Consider the following 23161-nt stretch of genomic DNA (forward strand, 5'->3'; position numbering starts at 1 on the left):
CAGAAGCCCCCACCCTCCCCTTCTGACCTTTTCTCCCATTGGCTGAGGAATCCAGGAATTTAGGCTCACATTCTAATTTAAACAAAGAACACCTTTATCATATCTAATGAAAGGGTGTGGGGCAGGGAGGGGTAAGGACAGGATGGGAATGTGAGTTTATCTAAGATAGTCAAACACCTACAAGTTTTAGCTGTAGCTCAACTTGTTATTGCAAAGTCTCAAGTCATAATTAGGGCTACCTTTAAGCTACAGCTTGCAGGCCTCTAATCTATGTTTGTACTCTGGGAAACTCCTCATGTTTCTGATATTTACTGATCTCCCCCCATCCAAAGATAGAATATGGAGAGGCTTGGAGAGACTTACATGAACTGATGCTGAGTGAAATGAGCAGAACCAGGAGATCACTATACACTTCAACAACAATGCTGTATGAAGATGTATTCTGATTGAAGTGAATATCTATTAGGACACTGGACTTCTTTTAGAATTAGCCCCATAATCCCCTACTTATCACACTTTAATGCCATCTTCTTCCTAGTTTTTTATCTTTGTTAGTTGCTAAGAAACTCTTTACTTACTAACTTCTCTATGTATGTATGAACTTACACATTCTTATGAGACAGATATTGGTTCAGAACTCCAATATACTTTTTGGGTAACACTCCTGAACATCAATAATATGATACGTATTTCATTATTCTATTATAAGACTGTCCTTGTGCTGAGATATAAATGTATTTCCTATTTAATAAATAAAATAATCTTGCAAATATCTATAAACAAAATCAAGCCTTTTCTCAAAGTTCTCATCATCTCCAAAAAGAGGCTATCCACATGAAATCAAAATAATCAAATGGAAAATGAGAAAGTCAGTTAACTGGTTTGTTATTTTATCCATTTTGGTATAAATAAAAAATTGGTATGAAAAGTTGTCAAGAGAGACTATGGACCTCAGAATTAAATGGAAAAGTAAGTAGGAAGGAAGAAAGGAAGGAAGGAAAAGGAAAAGGAAAATGAAAGGAAAAAGAAGAGAGGGAGGCAGGGAGAGAGAGAAAGAAATGAAGGTTTGTGGTGACCACGTTAACACCCTGGATAGCTCAGAATCAGCTGGAGTCAAGATAAGCAAAAGTCTTTATTCTTGGTCTTTACCAATAGAAGTGAAGAGAGTGGATGCATGGTATCTCTGCTACCTCACCTCCTCGTCTCTCTTGCAGAAGTGACCCTGGCTAGTCTCACTGCACCTTCTAGTTCCTCCCACAATTCTCTGTATACACCAAATGATTGGGCTAGCACAGGATAGTGGGAAGGGCCATTTTCCAAGCATATTCTTATAGAGTATTGTCCGATCAGTAATTAACCTCAAATGCTCTATTGTCTAACCCCAGTGCATTGACTCAAGAGTTTCACCCCTTACATCTCCTACTTTTTTTGTTTTAGAACACAGGTGGTCACGCCATCCCTGACTTCACAGGGAGGTGAAAACCCCAAAAAGGAGGTGATCATGCCCTCCCTGACTTCTCAGGAAGGGAGATGAAAAGCATCAAAGGGAAGTGGGGATTGCTAGCGGGTTTCTGGGTTGAAGGGTCTTACTAGAAATAGGTATGCACCAAGCCATCAGAATGGGAGGTATTATACAAGCACATAGCAATAACACACAGGCTATTAGCAATGACTCCCCCACAGCCAGTGCAGGCTCAATGTGGTGTAACAAACATGAATCGTACACGCAAGTAGTGATATAACAAACAATATGAATCAAAATGGTCTTGTAAAAGATTTCCAGAAGTCCTAGAAAGAGGATATGTAAACAACAGTCACACATACACTTTCTTCAGTAGCCAAGAGATAGTCCAAAATCAATTTATTGTCCATTGCTTCATGTGACAGGGAATCCAATGATCCCTGCAAGTTTTTGAAGTCCTGCAACAGTTTTATCATTTCTCAGAAAATCTGATAATTCCTGAGGGTTTTCAAGTCCTGTAACAGTCTTATCATATCTCAGAGAATCCAATGATTCCTGAGGGTTTTGAAATCCAACAATTTTTGATGTCCATGAGTCAAACTCCATAACTGCCAGACAGTCAGGAACCACCTGATGTTTGTTGGGTCTTCTCCTTCATTCAAGGGTCTGCTCCATCTCTTTCTGATGGACAAGGCAATTACAGCTCGTTGGCACCCATCTGATTCCTTCTCCATCTGTAGAGATACAAGAAAATCCTCTCCCACAAGCAGTTAACTTATCTGATCCCTTCCATTCACCACTTTCTGGGTCTCTCCACAATATCTGGTGATTATCTAAAGATAGTGGAGCTGCTCTCACTGAACACTGCCCTTCCAGTGGGTTATAAAAACCTGTCTGCCGGAGCCAGTGCATCTTTGTCAAAAATCAAGAAGTTAATAGTATAGAGCTAGATTTAGAAATTCTCTAAGGCTACCTGTGGCTCCCTCTTTCTTTTGTTTTTGGAGGAGCATCTTAATGTCTCTGTTTCTCCTCTCTACTATTGTGTGTCCTTGAGGAATAAAGGATATGTCAGTGGTATGTAAAATCTTATACTGTGCACAAAAGTGTGCAAAATGTTTAGAAGTATATGCAGGTCCATTGTCTGTTTGTATTGCTTCTGGCACACCCATAATTGCAAATGCTTGTATAAGGAATTCAGTGACCACTTGGACTGTCTGTCTCTTTTGCTGCAAAAGTGAATCCTGAAAAAGTGTCTATTACAACATGGATAAAAGACAGACAACCAAAAGATTTATAGTGGGTCACATCCATTTGCCAAATTTCATTAGGTCTCAAACCATGAGGGTTCTTCCCTGGAGGCAGTGTAGGATCGTGGAAAAGAAGGCAAGCTGTACAGGCTTTTACTATGCTCTTAGCTTCCTCTCTTCTTATTCCAAATTGTAAACATAAAGCTTGAGCAGCCTAATGATATTTAAAATGGGCTTCTTGAAACAAAGGAGTACTGGCCAATATGGTTAGAAGGCTATCTGCCTTTGAATTACCATCAAAAATAGGACCTGGAAGTCCACTATGACAGTGGACATGCAAAATATAAATCTTACCTGAATGCTTTCTCACTTGCTTTTGAAGTTCCTTCAAGAGCTGATATATATTAGAGGCTACAAATTTTTATTTGAGCTGTGGCAATTCTTTGTACCACATCTGCTGAATAGGCTGAAGCAGGTATTATAGTTTTATCTCCTGGATAATAAGTAAGAGCTAGAATAATTGCATACAATTCATTCTGAGGAGTGGACTGAAAAAGAGTTCTGACTACTCTTTATAATTAAGTCACAAGAGTATACAGCTCAAATATTATGTTTGGATGCATCTGTAAAAATAGTTGGTCCTTTAAGAGAAACTTTAGAAACGTTTTCTTCAAGAATCCATTGTAAATTATGTAATAGTCTGGTTATCTTTAATGGAGACCCGTGTGTAAAATTTGGAGCCATGGCTAATAAAATTTGCCACTCTGGGATGGTTTCACAGCATACATTAATTTGTGCATTAGTATAAAAGGTGTATATCTTGTCAGGTCTTATCCCAGATAATTGTACTGCTCGCTGAGTGACCTTTAATAAAATTCTAGCCACAAGCACTGGGTAAAGAGTAAGGCTTTGTTCTGTTTGTGCTGTGAGGTTCACCCACTCTGTCACACTGTCTCCTTGATGAAGGACTGCTGTGGGTGCCTCTTGTGTAGCAAAAACTGATATTTCCAAAGGTTTTTGAGTGACTCTTTCAACCACATTGATTAAGCCAGTTCAACTTCTCTCAAAGCCTCTTGAGCTTATTTTGTAAGCTGATGTGGTGAGTTTAAAGCACTGTCTCCCCTTAAAATGTCATATAATGGTTGTAATTGATAGGTAGTGAAGCCCTAACACTGGACGCATCCATTGGATGTCTCCTATTAATTTCATTTAAGGTGTTGAGCTTCTCTAATCTTAAGGAAACTTTTTGTACTGTAAGCACCTTAGGGTATACTTCATATCCTAAATATTGAAAAGATGTATGTCTTTCAATTTTTTCTTGAGCTATGTGTAATTTGTAGTTCCTTAGTGTTTCCATGGCCTTTTGTAGACATGCTTCTAACATTTGTCCCTCAGGTACACATCCTAAAATATCATCCATATAATGTAATAACATTACTTTTGGAAATGCTTTTCTTACTGGAGTAAGAACAACAACAACATACATTTGGCAACAGTAGGGCTGTTTTTCATTCCCTGTGCCAAAATGTCCATTCATATCTTTTATAAGACTCAGCTAAATTAATGCTGGGCACTGAAAATGCAAATCTTTTCAAATCCTCCATATCTAGAAGGATAGAATAGAAACAATCCTTAATATCTATAACCCAAAGAGGTCATTCTCTAGGCAATTGAGTAAGTGATGGAGTCCAGGTTGAAGAGTTCCCATAGTTTCCATCTGTTCATTTACCTTTCTTAAATTAGTCAACATCCTCCATTTTCCAGATTTCTTTCTTACAACAAATAGAGGGGAATTCCAAGGATGTAGAGAAGGTTGTAAGTGTCCTTGGTCAAGTTGGTCCTGTATTATATCTAATAAGGCTTGAATTTTATCACTAGCTAAGGGCCACTGTTCTATCCACACTGGTGTATCAGTTTTCCATTGGATAGGAACAGGTGAAAGTGTTGGCAGGCCTTTAACAGCAACCCTGCCTAAAAAACCCAAAGTACTCATTTTTAATCCTAATTGTTGTAAAATGTCTCTTCCCCACAGATTGATGGGGATTTTTTCAACTATAAAAGGAGCAAAAATTTCTATTTCACTTTCAAATCTCTATCTCAAAAGGGTAGCACTAACTTCAGCTACTATTGATTCTCCTACATCAGACATGTAGGTGTCTGCCTTAATCTTTGGCCAGTGACTGGGCCAGTTAGCACCTGTAATGACTATGCGATCTGCACCTGTGTCCACCAGTCCTTCTAATGGTATGCCATTTATACAGATAGTGAGCATAGGTTGGTCAGCTGTCACAGCTGCTGTCTAGTATATTCCTGGATTCTGTTGCTTGGAGTCAGAATTTGGGCGACTATCACCAGATTGAGTATTAGGAGTCTATATCAGTAAACCTGATGCTACTACTACTTCACCTGGTTGATAAGTCACACATTGTCTACTTGTATTAATGACTGGGATATTATCTACACATTCCTCAGTTTCCCACATCAGTGTATGGATGGACACTGTATTGTAAGTACTCTCAGGAGGTGAAATGGTCAAGCCTACAGTCCCTGGAGGCAGGGGATCCATAGGCTGGACAGGAACAGATTTCACCTTTCTAGGAGGTATCTCAGTTGTCCCAGCTGCATACAACTCTATTGCTCCCCAATTGCTCCCATCAGGTTGCTTCCTGACTGATTGATTGTGTAATCTCTTTCTCTCATCAGATGACTTCCTGGCTGATTGGTCATGTCTGAGTACTAAACTTCTAAAGACTCTCTGGGTGTAGCATCAGTTGCCATCATGCCCCAAGTATTTTTTGCCTTGGGCTCTGGGGCTGGGCCCCTCATTCTGTTTCCCTGAATCAGTCTACATTCTGATGCCCAATGGAACCCTCTGTTGCATTTTGGACATGGGGTATTGAGTCTTGTTCTCCCACCCTGTTTTCTCATTCTGTCTCTATGCCAACACTGAGCTTTCAGATACCCTATTTTACCACACTGAAAGCATTGATGAGTCTCTCTAGAAGTCCCTTGCCAAAAGGGACCCTGTCTTCCCATGTTGGGATCTTGGGAAGTCTGCATCATAGCCAGGCTATAAAAGGCATTTGTGGCCACTGTAGCACAGTGTCTTATGATCTCCTCTAAAGGAGCATCCTTGTGTAGTCCTAGTATAATTCTTCTACAAACCTCAGTAGCATTTTCTTTAGTAAGTTGCCTTATCATAATTTCTGTTGCTGCATTTTCACTAATAGTTCATATGACAGCTGTCTGCAGATGTCCCACAAAATCAGCAAAGGGTTCATTTGGCCCTTGTGTAATTTTTGTGAAGGCCTCACCCTTGTTGTTTTCACTGGGGAGAGAAGTCCATGCTTTGATAGCAGCAGCAGTAATTTGCTCATATGCTGCTAGGGGATAATTAATCTGTACTGAAAGTCTGCATAAAAATCTACACATGTTAATTGGTCACAGGTGATTGGAGGATTAACTCCACTATGACTATTTTGTTGGCCTTTTATCTTACAGAGCTCATTATATTCAGAAAGCCACAATAAGTTTTGTCCAAGTTCTAAGCATGTCCTTGCTATAGATTTCCAGTCTCTAGGGGTTAAGACTTCATAAACCAAATTCTGTAATAACATCTTGACATAAGCTGATATAACCCCACAAAGAGTGAAAGCCTTTTTCAGGTCTTTGAGGATTTCTGCATCAAAAGGAGTATATCTTCTACATTCTTGACCTGAAGAGTTAAATTGTTGAATCAAGAGATACAAATTGATTTTCCAATCAGCTAAATCCTGGCCGCCTTCTGCGGCTTTAAATAGTGCCTTTTGCAATCTAGTCATAGGAGGGGGTGAGTGTTGGGGGGGAGGTGCTGGTGACATCACTGCCCCTCCCACTACTCTTCTTCCCTCCATCACAGAAGATGAAGTTGATGGGGGTGTGTCAAGAACCAGTTCTAGTTTAGGTGGGGTAGAAGCTGCCGGGTCTTAGTGAGAATCACCAGGACCTTCACCACACCCTTCTTCCTCACTTAACTCTATATGCCCTCTAGTGATATTGCTATAAATCTGTTCATATCCTCTTTTTCCTCACACTTCCTCATCTGGCTATTCTGAAAATTTTTCTTTTTTCTATAACTTGAAGGATTCTTTAAGGCCAATTGTATTATGTTGTATATATAGAATGTTTCCTTGGAAATTGAATGAGACCTTTATCATTGTAGAATTCACAAAGTTGTCTTTATTTCTTCTTCCTTTAAGAACTAAGGGGACATGCGTTCTAATGTACCCAAGAGTCTAGCCATCTGCAACCAAGTTATAATTAAACCTTGTCCTTTGATCATCTTAAGCATGCTTTCTATAGCACCCCCTTGGGGCAGGGGTGGGGCTGGGGCTGGGGGAGAATCTTTTCCTAATATCTGCCCCATTTCAGCTAGAAAAGGTTACTAGTTTAGCCCGTAATAAAGTTCCCTGTTTGTCTATTAAAATACTCACCCTATTTCCAGGTTCCTGAGGGCTTCTTCAGTGGAGTTAGGGTTCTTCCACCTAGGTTGGGCACCAAATGTGGCGACTGCATTAGCACCCTGGATACCTTAGAATCAGCCGGAATCAGAATAATCAAAAGTCTTTATTCTTGGTCTTTAGCAGTAGAAGTGAAGAGAATGGACGCATGGGATCTCTGTTACCTCACCTCCTTGTCTCTCTTACAGAAGTGACCCTGGCTAGACTCCCTGCATCTCCTAGTCCCTGCCACAATTCTCTGTATACACCAAACGATTGGGCCAGCACAGGATAGTGGGAAGGGCCATTTTCCAAACATATTCTTATAGAGTATTTGTCTAATTGGTAATTAGCCTTTAGTGCTCCATTGTTCTAACCTCAGTGAATTAACTCAAGAGTGTCAGCCCTTTACAAAGGTTAATTAATCTAAATAGGCAACTAGGTAAATCAGTAAATGGAGGATTAAAGTGAAGTCAGGAAGACCTGAATTCAAATCCAACCTTTGCTGTGTAATCCTGGGCAAATCACTTAAATACTGCCTCAGTTTTCTCATCTGTAAAATAGGAGTGATAGTGATACCTACCTGTTATGGGCCAGAACTTGAAACTAAGTCAGTGGAATTGATAGAGACAATAGTTATCTAATTTATTATGGTTCAGTATGATTGATTTAATCCTACAAGGAGTTATTATGGGCCAGAACTTGAAACAAGGTACTAAGTAGAATTGAGACAATGGTTAAATCTAGTTTAGCATTGATTTAATCCTACAACAAATAATGGTTTCCTAGTGATAGAATGATTGGTATATACTCAGTATGGGGTATATAACCAAGAAGTTCTCAGGGCCAGAGAGACTAGCGCACTAGAAACTCTCGGAGCCTCAGCCAGGATTCAGTTGGGGAGATTCAGAAGCCAGAGAAGGCAGGCAGGAGCTCAAGCTCTCGGAACCAAGGCCAGATTGAAAAGTTCTCCAGAAAGCTGCCCAGTCCCAGGAAAGAGATAATAAAGGATCTGGACTATAAGAAAGCTAACTGGGCCACAGGAAAGGAGACAAGACTTGGAAAGAGACAATAAAGGATTTGGACTTTAACCCCTGGCTGTAGTCCTGTGATTACTGTACTGAAATGAAGGCTGCCTCCAAGAGACCCCAAGAAAACCCCAACAAGAGAATATTACATTTTAGAGAGAATATTACACCTTCCTCTCAGGATTGTTGTAAGGCAAAATGTGGTTGCTCTCATTACTAAAGTTAAAACTGCATTAAGATTTCTGGGACATCCTGTATTTGTAAAGTGTTATATAAATCCTCGCTATTATAAATTTAGCAAAATGAAGGAAAGTAATATCCAAAGTATATAACTAAATTAATTTCTCTGCCAGCTTTCTTGGAGATTATTAGACTACAATTCCTACTTCTCCCAAAGAGTACTTTCTTCAGATAGATCTTGGCTGAAGGCTTCCCCTTTCCTGCTAGTTGTAGTGGTATTTGTTTAGAATTCAGGACGATTGTGTGCATGATGACTTAAGCTTTTATTCTCCACAACACTGTTTTAGACTTTAGAACTGTTCTAAGACACATTGATATAAATATACATATTTAAACTAAAAAGCAAATAAAAAATGAAAACAATGAATCTTTTAGATACAATAAATGAAATGTAAATCTAATGTGTTATATGAGGAAACAGATGACATTTAAGATAAAGTTGAAAAAAGTGTCTGAAGCAGCTCCAAAAAATACAGACGGAAAGCAAATGGGAAGTAAAACTATTTTAAAGACACTTGAGGGTTTTTAAGATGTTCCAAAGATAGGGAGATTAAGATTACAAAGTAATGGAAAAGATGATAAATAGTTACACTAAAAAGGTAATCAAGAATGTATAATGATACACGACCTACTTTATTATCTCTATACGATCTTTACAAGAATGGACTGCCTGTACATGCTTCAGTGATAACCATGGTGAAAATATGAAAAGGGAAACAGCTTTTACAAAAACAGCAGACAAGAGATTCAGAATCACACAAACTACTAAATAGAAAATATAAGATTTCACTATACTTGCTGATTAAAACAAGAAAAACATGTTACTCTAAAGAACAGAGTTCTGCCTTTTTTAAACTTCTCAACATGTTTCCCACACAAATGTTAATATTATACAAGATTCCATAACAGATTTAACTAGGGAAGTAACCATGATTCAAAGCTGCTACATATCCACATCAAATGAGATATCAAACAGGGAGACATATGATCACTCAGTATTCACCAGGATCATGGGAAACATTATAGCAAAATCCAAAGAAAATAGAAGTGCTTGCAAATGATATTGCCTTTTTTTTTTTTTTCAAACTCCAGAACAGCAAACAAAATGAAGATCCATCAATAAGATACACTATTATGCAGAAGAGATTGGCCTTGTTAATAGCTATGAGTACACTTGTAATATCCTAATTTTTTAAATGCATATATTACCCAAATTAACATGTCGCTGATCAGGTGGTCTTCTGAATTAGTGTCCCTTTATCCTCTCTCTGCCTTTCTCTCCTGTCTTTGTCTCTATCCATATATACATATATACCCAAATAGCATCTTTTGAAAAAGGGAGGCCTTGTTTTACTATTACTGCCCATTATGGTTTTATAAAGTATGGATTGTTTTTGGTTCCTTAAAAAATTTTTTACTGTTATTGATGTGTTATGTTTTCACATTAGAAGCATTTAGAGAGTACTTCCACTCCTGGGAGGCCTCTTTTAACAAAATAAAACAATTAAGCAAAACTAATAATATGGTAACCTTTTCTGAAAGTACTCCACAGCTATAGCACTTCCTCTACTTCTTTATTTATTTACTTATTTTTAATAGGCAGAAATCTGTTTTCTCTCCTGAAAGCAGTTCAGTGACACAATTGATAGAGGGCTGGGTTTTGAGTCAGGAAGACATGTGTTCAGATTTGTTCAGACAGTTACTAGCTATGTGATCCTGAACGAATCATTTAATCCTGTTTGTCTCGGTTCTTCATCTGTAAAACGAGGCACAGAAGGAAGTGGTAAGTCATTATGATGAGGTTTAGATTTAGGGACCCAAAATGAGATTAGGGTTTCTGGTGGTCAGGGAGTTACATGAGAAGGTCTAGTGGCAGGTTCGGGATTCAGGGAACCAAACAGAGAGGTTTGGCTCCCCTGCAACTCTTTGGGATTCAGTGCAAGGATAGGGAGTTTTGGGGAACCCCTTCTGGCGGCGCAGAGTTCTCTGTAAAGGAATTTACCGACTGGAAAACCTAGATTGATAAAAGGGTTTATTATGGGGATTGGAAGTAAGGTTAGAAATCCTGAGAGGCATAAAATCTGGTTAGGAAGTAGGTGAGGATAAAGAGAGGATGGCACTGGGAAAGAATATTCCAGTGGACAGAGGCTCCTTGGGAGGCCAAGCATGGAGCTGGCATGTTTGGAACCTCTGCCAGGAGAGGGTTTTAGTTTGGTTCTTTTTATAATGAGATCTTTAGCTGAAGGGAGCCCCGTGGGTGGAGTCCCAAGTTGGGGTCACAAAGAGTTGGACACTGCCAAATAAGAACAGTTTTCTCTGCCTCCCAGGCCTATTAGAAAGGAGGGAGGGAAGGACACAAGGAGACAGGGAGAGATGAAAAACAAATTCCTTGTAACAAACATACAATCAAACAAAACTAATGACCTCCCTGTCATATACAAATACACCACACACAGAGAAGAGCAACTACCACCTCTCAGTTACAGGGGTAATACTTTAGGCACTTACACTTCTAAAGTTTTGGCTAAAGTCTGACTTTTTCGTGACCTCGTTTGGAATTTTCTTCACAAAGATACTGGTGCTTAGGTTTCCCCAAATATAGGAAACCGGGCTCCCAATTCCTATGCATTCACCTAATAAGAATAAAGTGTGTTTAGGGTTGCTAACCAATACTCTCCATTCATCTTGAAACTGTACCACCTGAAATAATCATTGCTCTTATTACTGATAGCTGGCAAAATCTTAAATAACATAACTTTTCCTTCTTTCCTCTTAGAAATACACCGTGAGGTAGAAAACATCCTCTGGATTCATTCTCTCAACTTACTCTGTCCCAATAGGGTTATTATTTAGCTATTTCTCTCGCTTTCTAGTCTCTCACCTCACCTTCAGAATTCTTTTTTTTTAAATTATAACTTTTTTTTTGACAGTACACGTGCATAGGTAATTTTTTACATTATGCCTTGTACTCCCTTCTGTTCCGAATTTCCCCTCCCTCCCCTCTCCCCTTTCCCCTAGATGGCAGGCATTCCCATACATGTTAACTATGTTATAGTATATCCTAGGTACAATATATGTGCGCAGAACCGATACTCTAAGAGTATGATTTTCTGACTTTCTCTAGCTGAGTTTAATAGCAACTAAGTAAAGGTGTGGGAATGCACTGAAGGGTTTGAAAAACACAGAATTGAAGTTTGCAAAGTGCCCCCTCCTCTCTAGGGATTGCTGTGGATATAGGGAGGGAGAGGAGGAGGGGAGAATGGCTTTAACTTCGGGGCAGCTAGAGCCTATGACATCATCCCCACCTCAAGGCTGACTTGAAAGCCTCCGGTAATGGGAAGCCAGCGCATTCTATTTAGAGGATCTCTAGGATGAGGATTTGGGGTTTGTTTTTTTAATCACAGAGAGCTTGCTTGCTAGCTATGGATCTGCGTGTGGTCTCCCCGTTAGAGGCAGAAATGTCTTTTGCCTCCTTTTTTTTAACCTACTAGGAGAGCTTGGCCCTGAGGTGTTAAGTGATACAGTGATTGGATTTTCCGACCGGGAACCTCGATCCGTCACATTCCCTTCATCCTCCCCCCTTCTCTTCCGGGATCACCGGACCGGGAGCCACAAGCTAGTCTGGGAGATAGAAAGCACGCGTGCGCCACGGGCTCTAGGCGCGCTCCCGCGTGCCGTGCGCGCGCGCCCGCTCCGCTCTCCTCCCCGACCGACTCGGGAAGGTAGCAGCCCGGTGGGCGGCGATGGCGATGGCGATGGCGCCGGGCGGGCATCCCAGCCAGCGTGATGACGTCAGCGCCGCCACGTCTGCGCAGACGAGGCGTCGGAGGCTGCGCCGAGGAACGGGGAGGGTCTCCGGCCGCCGCGTCGCCGCCCCCGCTGCCTCGGGCCGCCGCTCGCTCGGAGCCGGCGCCGGGCCCGTCCGCCCTCGGTCCGAGGAAGGGGCGGCGCTGGCGGCGGCCGCGATGCACCCGAAGCTGCTGAAGAACGCGCACTACATCGAGCTGGGAAGCTACCAGTACTGGCCCGTGTTGGTGCCGCGCGGCATCCGCCTCTACACCTACGAGCAGATCCCCGTGTCCCTCAAGGACAACCCCTACATCACGGACGGCTACAGGGCCTACCTGCCCTCGCGCCTCTGCCTCAAGAGGTAGGCGCCGCGCCCCCCCACAGCCGCGCGGCGCCTCTCCGAGTCCCCCTCCCCTTTGCCGGGCTGACCCTGGCTCCTGCTCCGGCGGGCGGGAGTGGGAAGGGCATCGATTGGCCCCGCCCCCTGAGCCCGGGGAGAACCGCGTGCCGGGGTACTGGCGGGGTGGGAGGCGAGGGGACTCACTCAGTTCTCCCCTGCTCCTCCTGGGGGGAGGGTGAAACCGACCTGAGCCCCCTCTCCGAGAACAAACCCCCGGTTTCCGGCCGTTTCCGAAGGGGCTGCGAAGCCCCCCAGCTCCGGTGTCCCACAGGGCACTGCTTTAACTCGGCACCAGCATTTATTTATTTGTTTGTTTGTTTTTTGTTTGGTTGCTGGAGTTGTTCTCCTATTTGTTTTTTTTTGTTTGTTTGTTTTTTTCCTGAGGCTGGGGTTAAGTGACTTGCCCAGGGTCACCCAGCCAGGAAGTAAGTGTCTGAGGCCAGGTCTGAACTCGGGTCCTCCCGAATTCAGGGCTGGTGCTCTATCCACTGCGCCCCCTAGCTGCCCCAGGAGCATTTATTAAGTGCCACTTATGTGCCAGACTCAGCGCTGAGGATGCTATGAAAGGCACATACTGCTCTCCTGGAATAAATCCGAGAGTGCCTCAGGAGATACTTCCTATCCCCAGACTGTAAACTGGAATAATAATACAAAATAAAATAGCGGTGGCTTAACGAGTCACACTGTCCCTTACAAGATGTAATTTGAGCCCCTCGACAGCCTAGATAGGTAGATGCTGCTATTATTCCCATTTTACAGACTTAAGCCCCTCAGGATCGAAGCTCATGTCTAAGGCTGCATTTAAATCTTCCTGATTGTATTGCTGTGCCGCACAGATACAGCATCATCAAGAAAAAGTACCGTTCTTCACAGGATCTACACTTACTTTCGGAAAGTGAAGTCTCCTGCGGAGGGACTAGGCCAGCCTTTGGCACTTTCTCGCTGTCTTCAGCCCTCTTGACTGTTTTTTACGAGTTTCTCAGTAGGGCTTTTGAACATAGTGGGATGTAGTCATTCCGAATTAGTCCTGTTCTTCCAGCTTGAGTTCCTCTTGCTTGTCCTGCCTTGGTCCTTTTCAATTCGGTTCTCCTCTCGATCTAGTTGTCTCGCTCTTAAAAAGTGCTTTTGTGAGCTGGAATTTATCTCCTTGCTTCTTCCTCCTTTGTCTGCAAATAAAACATTTTCCTCTAACAATGTGGTTAATGTTTCTAAAAATTGGGAAGCACTATCACAAAAAATCATAGACTTAAAGTTGGAAGGGATTTTCCTAGTCTAACCCCTTCATTTTACAAACTAGGAAACGGGTATCTATAGAGACTGAGGGAGGATGCCGAAAAGCACATACTTATCCGGCTGCAGTCTTTTCAAGCATCTTTTTGTAAGGTTGTAACAACTTTTAACGGGGCTTAAACTATTTGAAAGTCTGTCTTTAGCCTAAAACTGAAATTCATGGCTAACATCCTTCAGTTTAGAGAACCATTTCATAGAATGAGAGTCAGAACCTTGAGGAGATCTCAAAGAAGATCCCTTCAAGTGAAACTAAAGAAAGATTGTCCAAGGCCCTTTTTAAGTTTGTTCCTAGAAGAGTCAGATTTCCTGATTTCCAGTCAAATACACTTTCTATTACACCATGTTGCTTTGACCATTCACATTTAAACCAATGTCTGAACCTCTTTAAAAGAGTAAGGTTACATAATACTATTGACTACCTTTTTTTCACCATTTTTTTCTCCCTGGGTTTTCATGGCACTGCTTCTTGTCAGACTGAGTGTTCTCATAATTGTTCCTCCCCCTTACTGTGGATATACTCTAGGTTGTAGATTTGCTTCATTTACAATTCTATGCATTTTACTTATACCTTAAAAACATTATTCTGAGATTAATGTGATAACACAAAGATGTTCTGTGATAACACAAAGATGAAGAAGAAAGCCCTGATCTAGATGCTCTTTCCCCTACCCCCTTCCCTCCCTGTCTTTCTCCTTCTGTCTTCCCCATCTCTCTTTGCTCTCTCTCTCCTTCCCTCAAGTTCCCCTCCGGAGCCATCTGGAAAAAGGAGATTCTGTGCCTCAATTGCCACCCTTCATCCCTGGATGGGTGTGGCCTCAGTCAAACTGGGATCTGTTAAACATCTTAGCTTTCAAAGGCCAAGGTCTCCTATTGTATCCAGGACCATCTCCAGTCATCCTGATCTATGTTTGGCCATTAGACCCAGATGGCTCTGAAGAAGAAAGTGAGGCTGGTGACTTTCCAGGTCTTCCTCACTTAAATCCACTTGAATGTTATGCTGTTACCTCCCTGCTGTCATGGTGCTCTTCAAGAATGAAAGACAAATATCAACTGGAATGTTAAACCCAAGGCGTGACATTAAAAGCTGCTAACAAGTAAATTACTTGGAGTCTCAGAGTTTCCAGTGGCTTTATTTGTATCCCCTTCTGCAAATGGTCCACAGCTGATCCCAAATCAGCCCACCTGAGAACAAAAATAATTCAAACCGCCCACTTCTGTTCCATAACTTCTTGGCTAACACCACCAGTAGTTGGTGATATAGAAGTGAGATATTAATAAAGTTTCCCTAGTTCTGCAATCATCTTGGACCACATCATTCATCATCTGCCTCTCCACCTTCTCCTTTTCCCCTTCCCTCTTTCCCTTTCTATCCCTTTCCTATTCACTGCTTTGCATTTGCATTTCTGATGTTTTTAAAGTGCATTTCCTTTTCACTCACTTCTTGGAAAATCAAGTTCCTTTCAAGACCCATTCTCACATGCCCTAAGTCATTTTCCAAATCCTGTTCCACTTGGATATCTCTTGATGCTTTTCATTCACATCACAATACCACTAGATCCAGTTCTTATCACTCCCTGTGTATACTATTGCTATAGACTCCTAATTGATCTTCCACCATCCTGCTACCATTTAGTTAACTAGTTTTCAAACTGTAAAGGACAGTGGTTGATCATATCACTCCTTTCTTTAGAGCATTAAATATAAAATCTGGCTTCGACTTCTCTTTGCCAGCTGATTACCCATAACTCCTAATATCACACTGTAACCTAACCAAACAGATTGTTGACTCTTCCCTCTATGAGACCTCTCATCTATTCCTTCTGCCTTTGTGTAAATTGCCTCTCTCCTAGATTTGGAAAGTTCTCTCCCTCAGCCTCTTGAAATCCTAGCTTTCCTCAAGTTCCACATCCAGCAGTTATTCTGGATTCTCCCAGGTATGCTACTTTGTAATGATGTTACTTTGTGCTGCATCCCCAGTGGAATGTAAACTCCTGGAAGATAGGGATTGTCTCACTTCTGTATTTGTATCCTCAGGCTCTGTCACATTAGAGCTACTTCATAAATACCCAGTGATTTACTTATTCATAGGTATTAGAGAGAGAAGGGATCTTAGTCTTCTCTAGTCTTATTGATGAGAGCTAGATAAGGAGTATCTAAATGAAATTAGATTTAATTGAGGTCTAGTTGGCAGGTTCGGAGTACAGGGAGTCAAATAGAGCTCTCCTGCAACCCCTTTGGATTCGGCACAAGGATATAGAGTTAAATGAGGTCTAGTAGCAGCGCAAGAGTCCCCTGTAAAGGAATTTACAGACCCAAAAACCTAGATTGATAAAAGAGATTTATTGTGGGGTTTGGAAGTAAAGTCTAATTAGTAAAGTTGAGGGTAAAGATAAAAGGCATTGGAATCACAGGTCCAGTGGGCAGAAATCCTTGATGCCATGTTTGGCATCTCTGCAAAGAGTGGACTCCAGTTTAGCCCTTTTAATAGGGGGGCTTTGGACCATCTGAAGGGGCCCATGGGTAAAGTCCCAGGTTGGCTTCCTGCTTGAGCTTCAGTCAGGGTTAGAATTTGAATAGAATTCAATGGGTTTTTAGATAAGGAGGAAACTGTGCTTGGGGGGTGGGACAGAGTCCCTGAGGCAGAGTTCAAGGAGGTTTTAAGAGTTTTGGGGTTTCCTCATCATTTTCCTCATTTTATAAATGAGAAAACAGGTCCAGAGGTATTTTTCCCTAAATCACACAAGTAATATGTAGCACACCCTAGATAGAAGCTAGTTCTAGCCCCAATTCTAGCCACCAAATGAATAATTTAGGTTAAGCTATTAAACTTTTTTAGGATCTATTTTCTTCATCTATTAAAAAAAAAAAAAAAGTGGTGGGAGGGGGTATGGATCTTGGGATCCTTCTAATTCTGCATACCTATGTGTCTATAAAATATTAAATTATGTCTTACCTGACTTAGGTTCAATAAACTTGTTTAGATGAGTGTAGGCTAATCATCTCTTAGTTTCAAAATCAAATGATCAAATTTATCAGGCTGGACAGATCTCTCAAATATTTTCCAATTCATTGGTTGCTTTTCTCAAGTCAGATGTGATATCTGGATTTGAACATATAACTGAGTAGAGTTGATCTAAAAATCAGCAAGTTTTAGTAGAGTCAGATTTAATGGGACTGTGAATAGGATCTTAGAGAATATCTTTGAACTTATTCATTTATAGAGGAAGAAACTCGGATCGGGAAAGGCTAAGAGGTTTGCCTAAAGTCAGAGAACTGGAGTTTGAACCCAGATCTTGATTCTAAATACAGCATCCTTTCTATTCTGCCACGCTGTTTCTAACCTTCGTATGAAAGTGGACTTGTTAGGATAACCTCACCTCAGCTTGCAAACATTTTAAAAGCATATTGTTAATAACCAAAAATTTCTCCTTAACATTTGAATGCTGGCAGAGTGTCGGACAAATTGGGATCTGAAATAACTGATTGCATGCTTGTTTTTCAGCTTGTTCATTTTATCCAATGAGACAGTAAACATATGGAGTCATCTGCTGGGCTTCTTCCTCTTCTTCACTCTGGGCATATATGACATGACTTCGGTATTACCTTCAGCCAGAGCTTCCAGAGAAGATTTTGTAATTTGTTCTATTTGTCTTTTCTGCTTTCAGGTAAGTAGTTTTCTAAACAATAATGGAGGATGAATAGTGAAAAAATTTTGAACAGGCCTACTTTGGCAGGTGATATTGGATTGCCTCACCATACTGTTTGCTTAAAAGAGCATAGAAGTAAATAGGTCAAATTAAATAATAATTCATGCTTTACTCATTATTAATCTTCTTATAAAAAACTCATTATTTCCTTTTGGACATTTGAGATCAAGTTCCAGGATTAAGAAACCACAGTTTCACAGACAAAAAATTTCTTTCTTCACTTAATATCATTGTAAATATTTAAATGAGAACAATGACTGTTTTTGCTTTTTTCTTTGTAACCCCAGAATTTAGCACAGTGTTTGGTACATAAGTCAGCATTTAATGAATGATTCTCAATGATTTGTAATTGTAATCAATTTTATCAGACAATGGTAGAATGTCTAATAAATTAATATAAACTTATTTTCCCCCTTTATTGTTTTGTATCAGTTGCTTCTAATATTTCTGTTTTTCCTACTTTTCAACATATTGTGCTTATCTGATTTATATGTCCTTTTAATATTTATTTCTGACTTCCTAGGGTCTCCTTAAACTCTGATGTGACTTACGGTGGTTAGGATTTGCTTTAGCTTTCAGTCTATTTCATTTATATTTATAGCATTTTAAGTTAGTTTTATTTCTATGAATGATCTTTTATGTAATTTCATTGTCCATTTTAAATCTTATAGAATTTTCAGTAAATGTTGATGTGGTTTCTAAATTTTAATAATTTGTTGATGGTATAATAAAAATTGCATTGGAAATAATTTTATAGTTTTAAACAATTTCTAAACATGTTTTTCAAAGAAATAAAACTGACTTTCACTTATGGTTTATGAAATTAACTTTATTACTTTGTTCTATAATTCCATCATATTTCTGATTCTGTAACAGTGGAAAATAACAATTTTCTTTGAGAAGGTTAAACCATAATCTTTGGCTGAAATATAATTTATCCCTATATGCCATTTATAGATTTTTCTATCATACCTAATAAGTTCAACTCTTGCAATCATGTCCATTTTTTCATGTCACTATTCATGGCTTTCTTAGCAAAGATACTAGAATGGTTTGCCATTTCCTACTCTAGGTCATCTTACAGGTGAAGAAACAGGCAAATAGGGTTAAGTGATATGTCCAGGTTACACAGCTATTAATTAAGTCTTTAAGATAAGATTTGAACTCTGGCAGATAAGTCTTCCTGACTCCTGGCCTGATACTGTCCAAACCTAAAATGCAAATTATATTTATAAAAACTACAGTGACTCTGTGAAAATGCTAAAGGAAGAAACAAACACATGTAAACCCATTATTTTCTGTGTTAAGGACCAACAGTACTAGTTTCAGTAATCCCAAGTAGTAGGTAATCATTTGTTTGACTTTGAAACAATTTTTGTTTTTCCCTTTGAGCCAGGTTCATTTTCCTAATTATATTTACTTAGTATATAGTCCCTGAATTTTTCCTAAGAGAAGAATTCGTAAACAGTGGCTAAACAATAAAAGAAAAAGGAAAAGAAACATCAGGTGCTTAGTAAGTATGGATGGAGTGCTAGGCCTGGAGTCAGGGAAGACCTGACTTCAAATATTTAATATGTAACCCTGGGCAAGTCACTTGAGCCCTGTTTGCCCCAGGGCAAACTGTAAAATGGGGTTGTTAATAGTATTCTTATCTTGGGTTGTTGTGAGGTTCAAGGGAGATAATATGTATAAGAGTACTTATTTAGCACTGTGCCTGACACATAGGTAAGCTCTGTTATTGTCCTGTTTTTGACTCTTTGTGATCCCATTTGTGATTTTCTTGGCAAAGATATTGGAATGGTTTACCATTTCCTTCTCCAGCTTATTTGACAAATGTGGAAATAGGAATAAGTGATTTATCCAGAGTCACATAAATAATAAGTATCTGAAGGTAGATCTGAACTCATGTATTCCTGGCCCAGTACTCTTATCTACTATACCACCTAGCTATCCTTTATAATAAAAATGTTAATCATCATCATCATCATTTCAGGTAGTAAATCTTAGATTTAAAATTTTACTATAATCAGCCTTATAATCTCCATATGGAGAGTATGTAATCCAAAAAAGTTTTTTTTTTTTTTTTTTTTTTTTTTTTTTTTTAATTCAGCTCACTCTATGGAATGGATTTAATCTTTAAAATTTATTAATAACAAATCTTTAAACTGATTCCCCTTCCCCTCTTTTTTCATTACAAAATTGGAATTTTTCCTTAAAGAAGAAACATTTAACCCTGAGGATAATAAAAACAATATAATAATACTGTAAGCATACTGAGATGTTATATCTAAAGGAAAAGATCTTTTAGGAAATCATATTTTATCATATCTAGTTAAAATTATACATATATGTGTATGTATGTGTGTGTGTATATATATATATATATATATATATATATATATATGTATGCATGCATATTGCTTGAAAATGAAATTCCACAGATTTACAAATCACATAGGCTTCCCTTAATGGTGGTTGTTTTGTGCAAAGTCAGTGTTTGATTCAAGTCTAATGAGCCATTACTTCCTCTCAAATCCAATCTGTTGGTCCCTTACCAATCCAGTCTCCTCACTCAGCAGTGAATTTAAATTTGTGTGTGTGCATGTGCGCGCATATGTGTATACATAGAAATCACTGATTCCCCCTTAGCCTTTTTAATATTTCTCTCTACATTATCTAATTGAAAGAAAATAAGAAACTAATCAAACAAAAGTTCCAATAGTCATATCATTTGCTTTACTATCTTACTAATAATAAGCATGCTCTTGTTGGGGAGAGTGAATTAGAGATGTGAAATGTCCATAGTGAAAGGCAGGATCTATCCTTCTTTCTTTGAATAGAGAGACATTTTTTGAGACTTGCAAAACTAAGAAACGCACAGAACATACCTTCCTTTCTTATAAACTAATCTCAAGGAAAAATAGTTTCTGATGTAATTTTTAAAGTTTCTTTGAAATGTGTATTTCCTTTAGGTTTATCGGGAAGTTATTTTTCCTTTAAAGTTGATTCTCAAGATGTTAGTAATGTTTTTATTATTTCTAATGCCAAATTTTCCTCCTCCTTTTAGAATCTACATCCAATTTTGTAATCAAAATTAATGAAAAACAAATCAGTTTACACAGTTTGTCAGTAGACTTTTTAAGGTCATATCCATCCTACAGGATAACATATAATAATCTTTAATAGACAAAGGTTGGAAAATGTATCAAGAAAATTAAATATTCTATATATTTTAAATTAATTAATTTTGATATTTATGTGAAAAAGTCAGACAGCAAAACAACGAACTTCTGATTTAATCAATTCCATAGAACCATAGATTTAGAAGGTCCCTAGAGATTGACTCCTCCAAATCCTTCACTTTATAGATAAGAAAACTAAAACTCAGGTCTACTTAGATAAATTCATACACTTAGCACCAAAACTGGGACTAGAATTGGTCATTGTACCTACCTTTCAGCTCTTCCCATTTTGCCCTTTCCCTGTTGTGTCAATTGTGGAGCCCATTGATATGATCAGATCAGATGCATTGTTTTGTCAGTTGGAAGCCATATATATGTTAAATAATGCTGTTTTATCCTGCAATCAAAAAAAAAGCCACATTTATCTTGTGACTTTCTCATGAAACTTAGTTGATTAAAAGATGTGATACTTTAATATATTTTTTCAGAAACATAGTTAATGAATGTACTGTTACATTACTGTGCTTAATCATTTTAATTTAATATGGTCATACATAGTCTTGATAACTAGTTAAATTTTAGATAATAAGTTTTTTAATTTTCAGGAATTAGATTCAGTAATCTTTGCCTTGATTTTGGTTTAAAATTTTTCTTTTAAATATCACTAAGGGTTTTTTTGTTTGCTTTTTTGAAGGTTTGTATGCTTTGCTCTGTGGGCTATCACCTTTTCTCTTGCCATCGCTCAGAAAAAACCTGTCGACGATGGATGGCATTAGATTATGCAGGAATCTCTGTTGGAATACTGGGTTGTTACGTGTCAGGAGTATTTTATGCATTTTATTGTAATAATGTAAGTAATTTAAATATATTTCTTATTGACTTTTCAGTCTTTCATATTAATGTTCAATTCCTAGGACTAAAAGCTCATAATTATAAGTATCGTATATTTCTCCAGTGGAGAATATAAAGTGTTTTGTATGGAAGTAGAATTTTTATTTATAAAAGTGATTTCTGAGGTGGGAATTGAGTTCTAGAATCTTAGTCATTTTTTTTTTTTAAACCAATTTTCTGTTCTTTCAGTAAGGAAAAATTGTGTGCCATAGGATGTATACAATGAGTTATTGTATAGTAGTAGTATATCTACAGTGTTTGATAACATACCCTCAGGTACTTTTACTCCTATTTATGAAGATCTTGCCACGTGCCATGTGATTGGTGTTACATAGACAAAAGTGGACAATTAAATTGGTAAATTGCAACTACAGCAAATGATATATAAAGTATTCAGAGTTGTCTCAATTGTTAATTAATGCTTAATTTCCTTTGAATATTAAGTCACATGGTTTCAGTTATTTGTTAGATATACAGAAAACCACATCTTTAAATCAGGCATTTCCTCTTCTCTCTAATCTTATATCATTGTCAGCTTAAAATCATTTTGTTTTTTATTTCTTTGAGGACCAAAGCATTACTTTCAATTGTTTAGGTACAGTTGAAAGTACATGGGGCCATAGAGCACCAGTCTTGAATTCAGGAGGACCAGAGTTCAAATGTGATCTCAGACACTTAACACTTCCTAGCTGTGTGACCCTGGGCAAGTCACTTAACCCCAGCCTCAGGGGGGGAAAAAAAATCTCAGAGAAAGTAAATGGGGCCAAGCCTCAGCACAATTGGAGACAAAATTTGTCTTAAATATTCCAGCTTCCTTTTTCTTCATGCCTTTTCTATTTATTGGCACTTCCTCAAAGCTGCACTTGGAAAGATTTTTTTTAAATCTCCATTCTTTTATCTTATTAGCTATCCCTCCTTCACAAATGAAAGTAAACCTATGTAGGTCAATAAAGCAAACAAGAAGAAGGGACATTTATTTTGGCATAAGGTTCCTACCACCCATAGTGTTGTAAAAAGAGAACTCAAGAAGAGTGGGTACACACATGCTAATAAAAAAAAAAAAAAGCAAGAAATAAGAATTTTTCTTTCATTTGGTCTGTTTCATATGTTCCTTTAGAGAATGGGATAATTGCGTGTGTATATGTATATATATAGAAAGAAAAAAACTTTGATTGGTTTTACTTAAATTGATATTAAATCATGCCTTCCCTGTTCTGAATTTGTAGTAAAATAGATTTGTTTTTAACTTAAGTCTAGAACTTCACATTTATCATGATATTTATCTAAGTTAAATGCAGTCTGGTGCCTGTAGGGATCTTTTTAAATCCTTACTCTGTTATCTAATTCCTACCAGCTCAATATTATCCACAGATTTAATAAATATGCCCTTTGCAATTTTATCCAGATTGCTGATAAAAGTAGTGAATAAGACAGCCATGGCATAGCA

The 23161-nt window shown here is 38.8% G+C and overlaps 1 protein-coding gene and 1 long non-coding RNA gene across 3 annotated transcripts in view; one reads left to right on the forward strand and one right to left on the reverse strand.

Moving 5' to 3' along the window:
- Positions 1-1844: 1844 nt before the first annotated feature.
- LOC141546018 (uncharacterized) lies at positions 1845-21522 on the reverse strand. The gene is made up of 5 exons (XR_012483211.1): positions 21095-21522; positions 16888-17067; positions 13531-13810; positions 7182-7278; positions 1845-2196 (listed from the first exon to the last, which is right to left on the reverse strand). It is a non-coding gene; the product is annotated as an uncharacterized LOC141546018 (long non-coding RNA).
- PAQR3 (progestin and adipoQ receptor family member 3) overlaps positions 12272-23161 on the forward strand; it is a 35119-nt gene continuing 24229 nt past the window's right edge. For both annotated transcript variants that reach the window (XM_074273493.1, XM_074273492.1), the window contains exons 1-3: positions 12272-12605; positions 17437-17599; positions 21518-21673. In XM_074273493.1, the coding sequence (XP_074129594.1) occupies positions 12421-12605; positions 17437-17599; positions 21518-21673 (504 nt within the window). In that variant the 5' untranslated portion in view covers positions 12272-12420. The remainder of the gene's footprint in view (positions 12606-17436; positions 17600-21517; positions 21674-23161) is intronic.

Source organism: Sminthopsis crassicaudata, chromosome 6 (assembly GCF_048593235.1).
Source record: "Sminthopsis crassicaudata isolate SCR6 chromosome 6, ASM4859323v1, whole genome shotgun sequence".
NCBI lineage: Eukaryota > Metazoa > Chordata > Mammalia > Dasyuromorphia > Dasyuridae > Sminthopsis > Sminthopsis crassicaudata.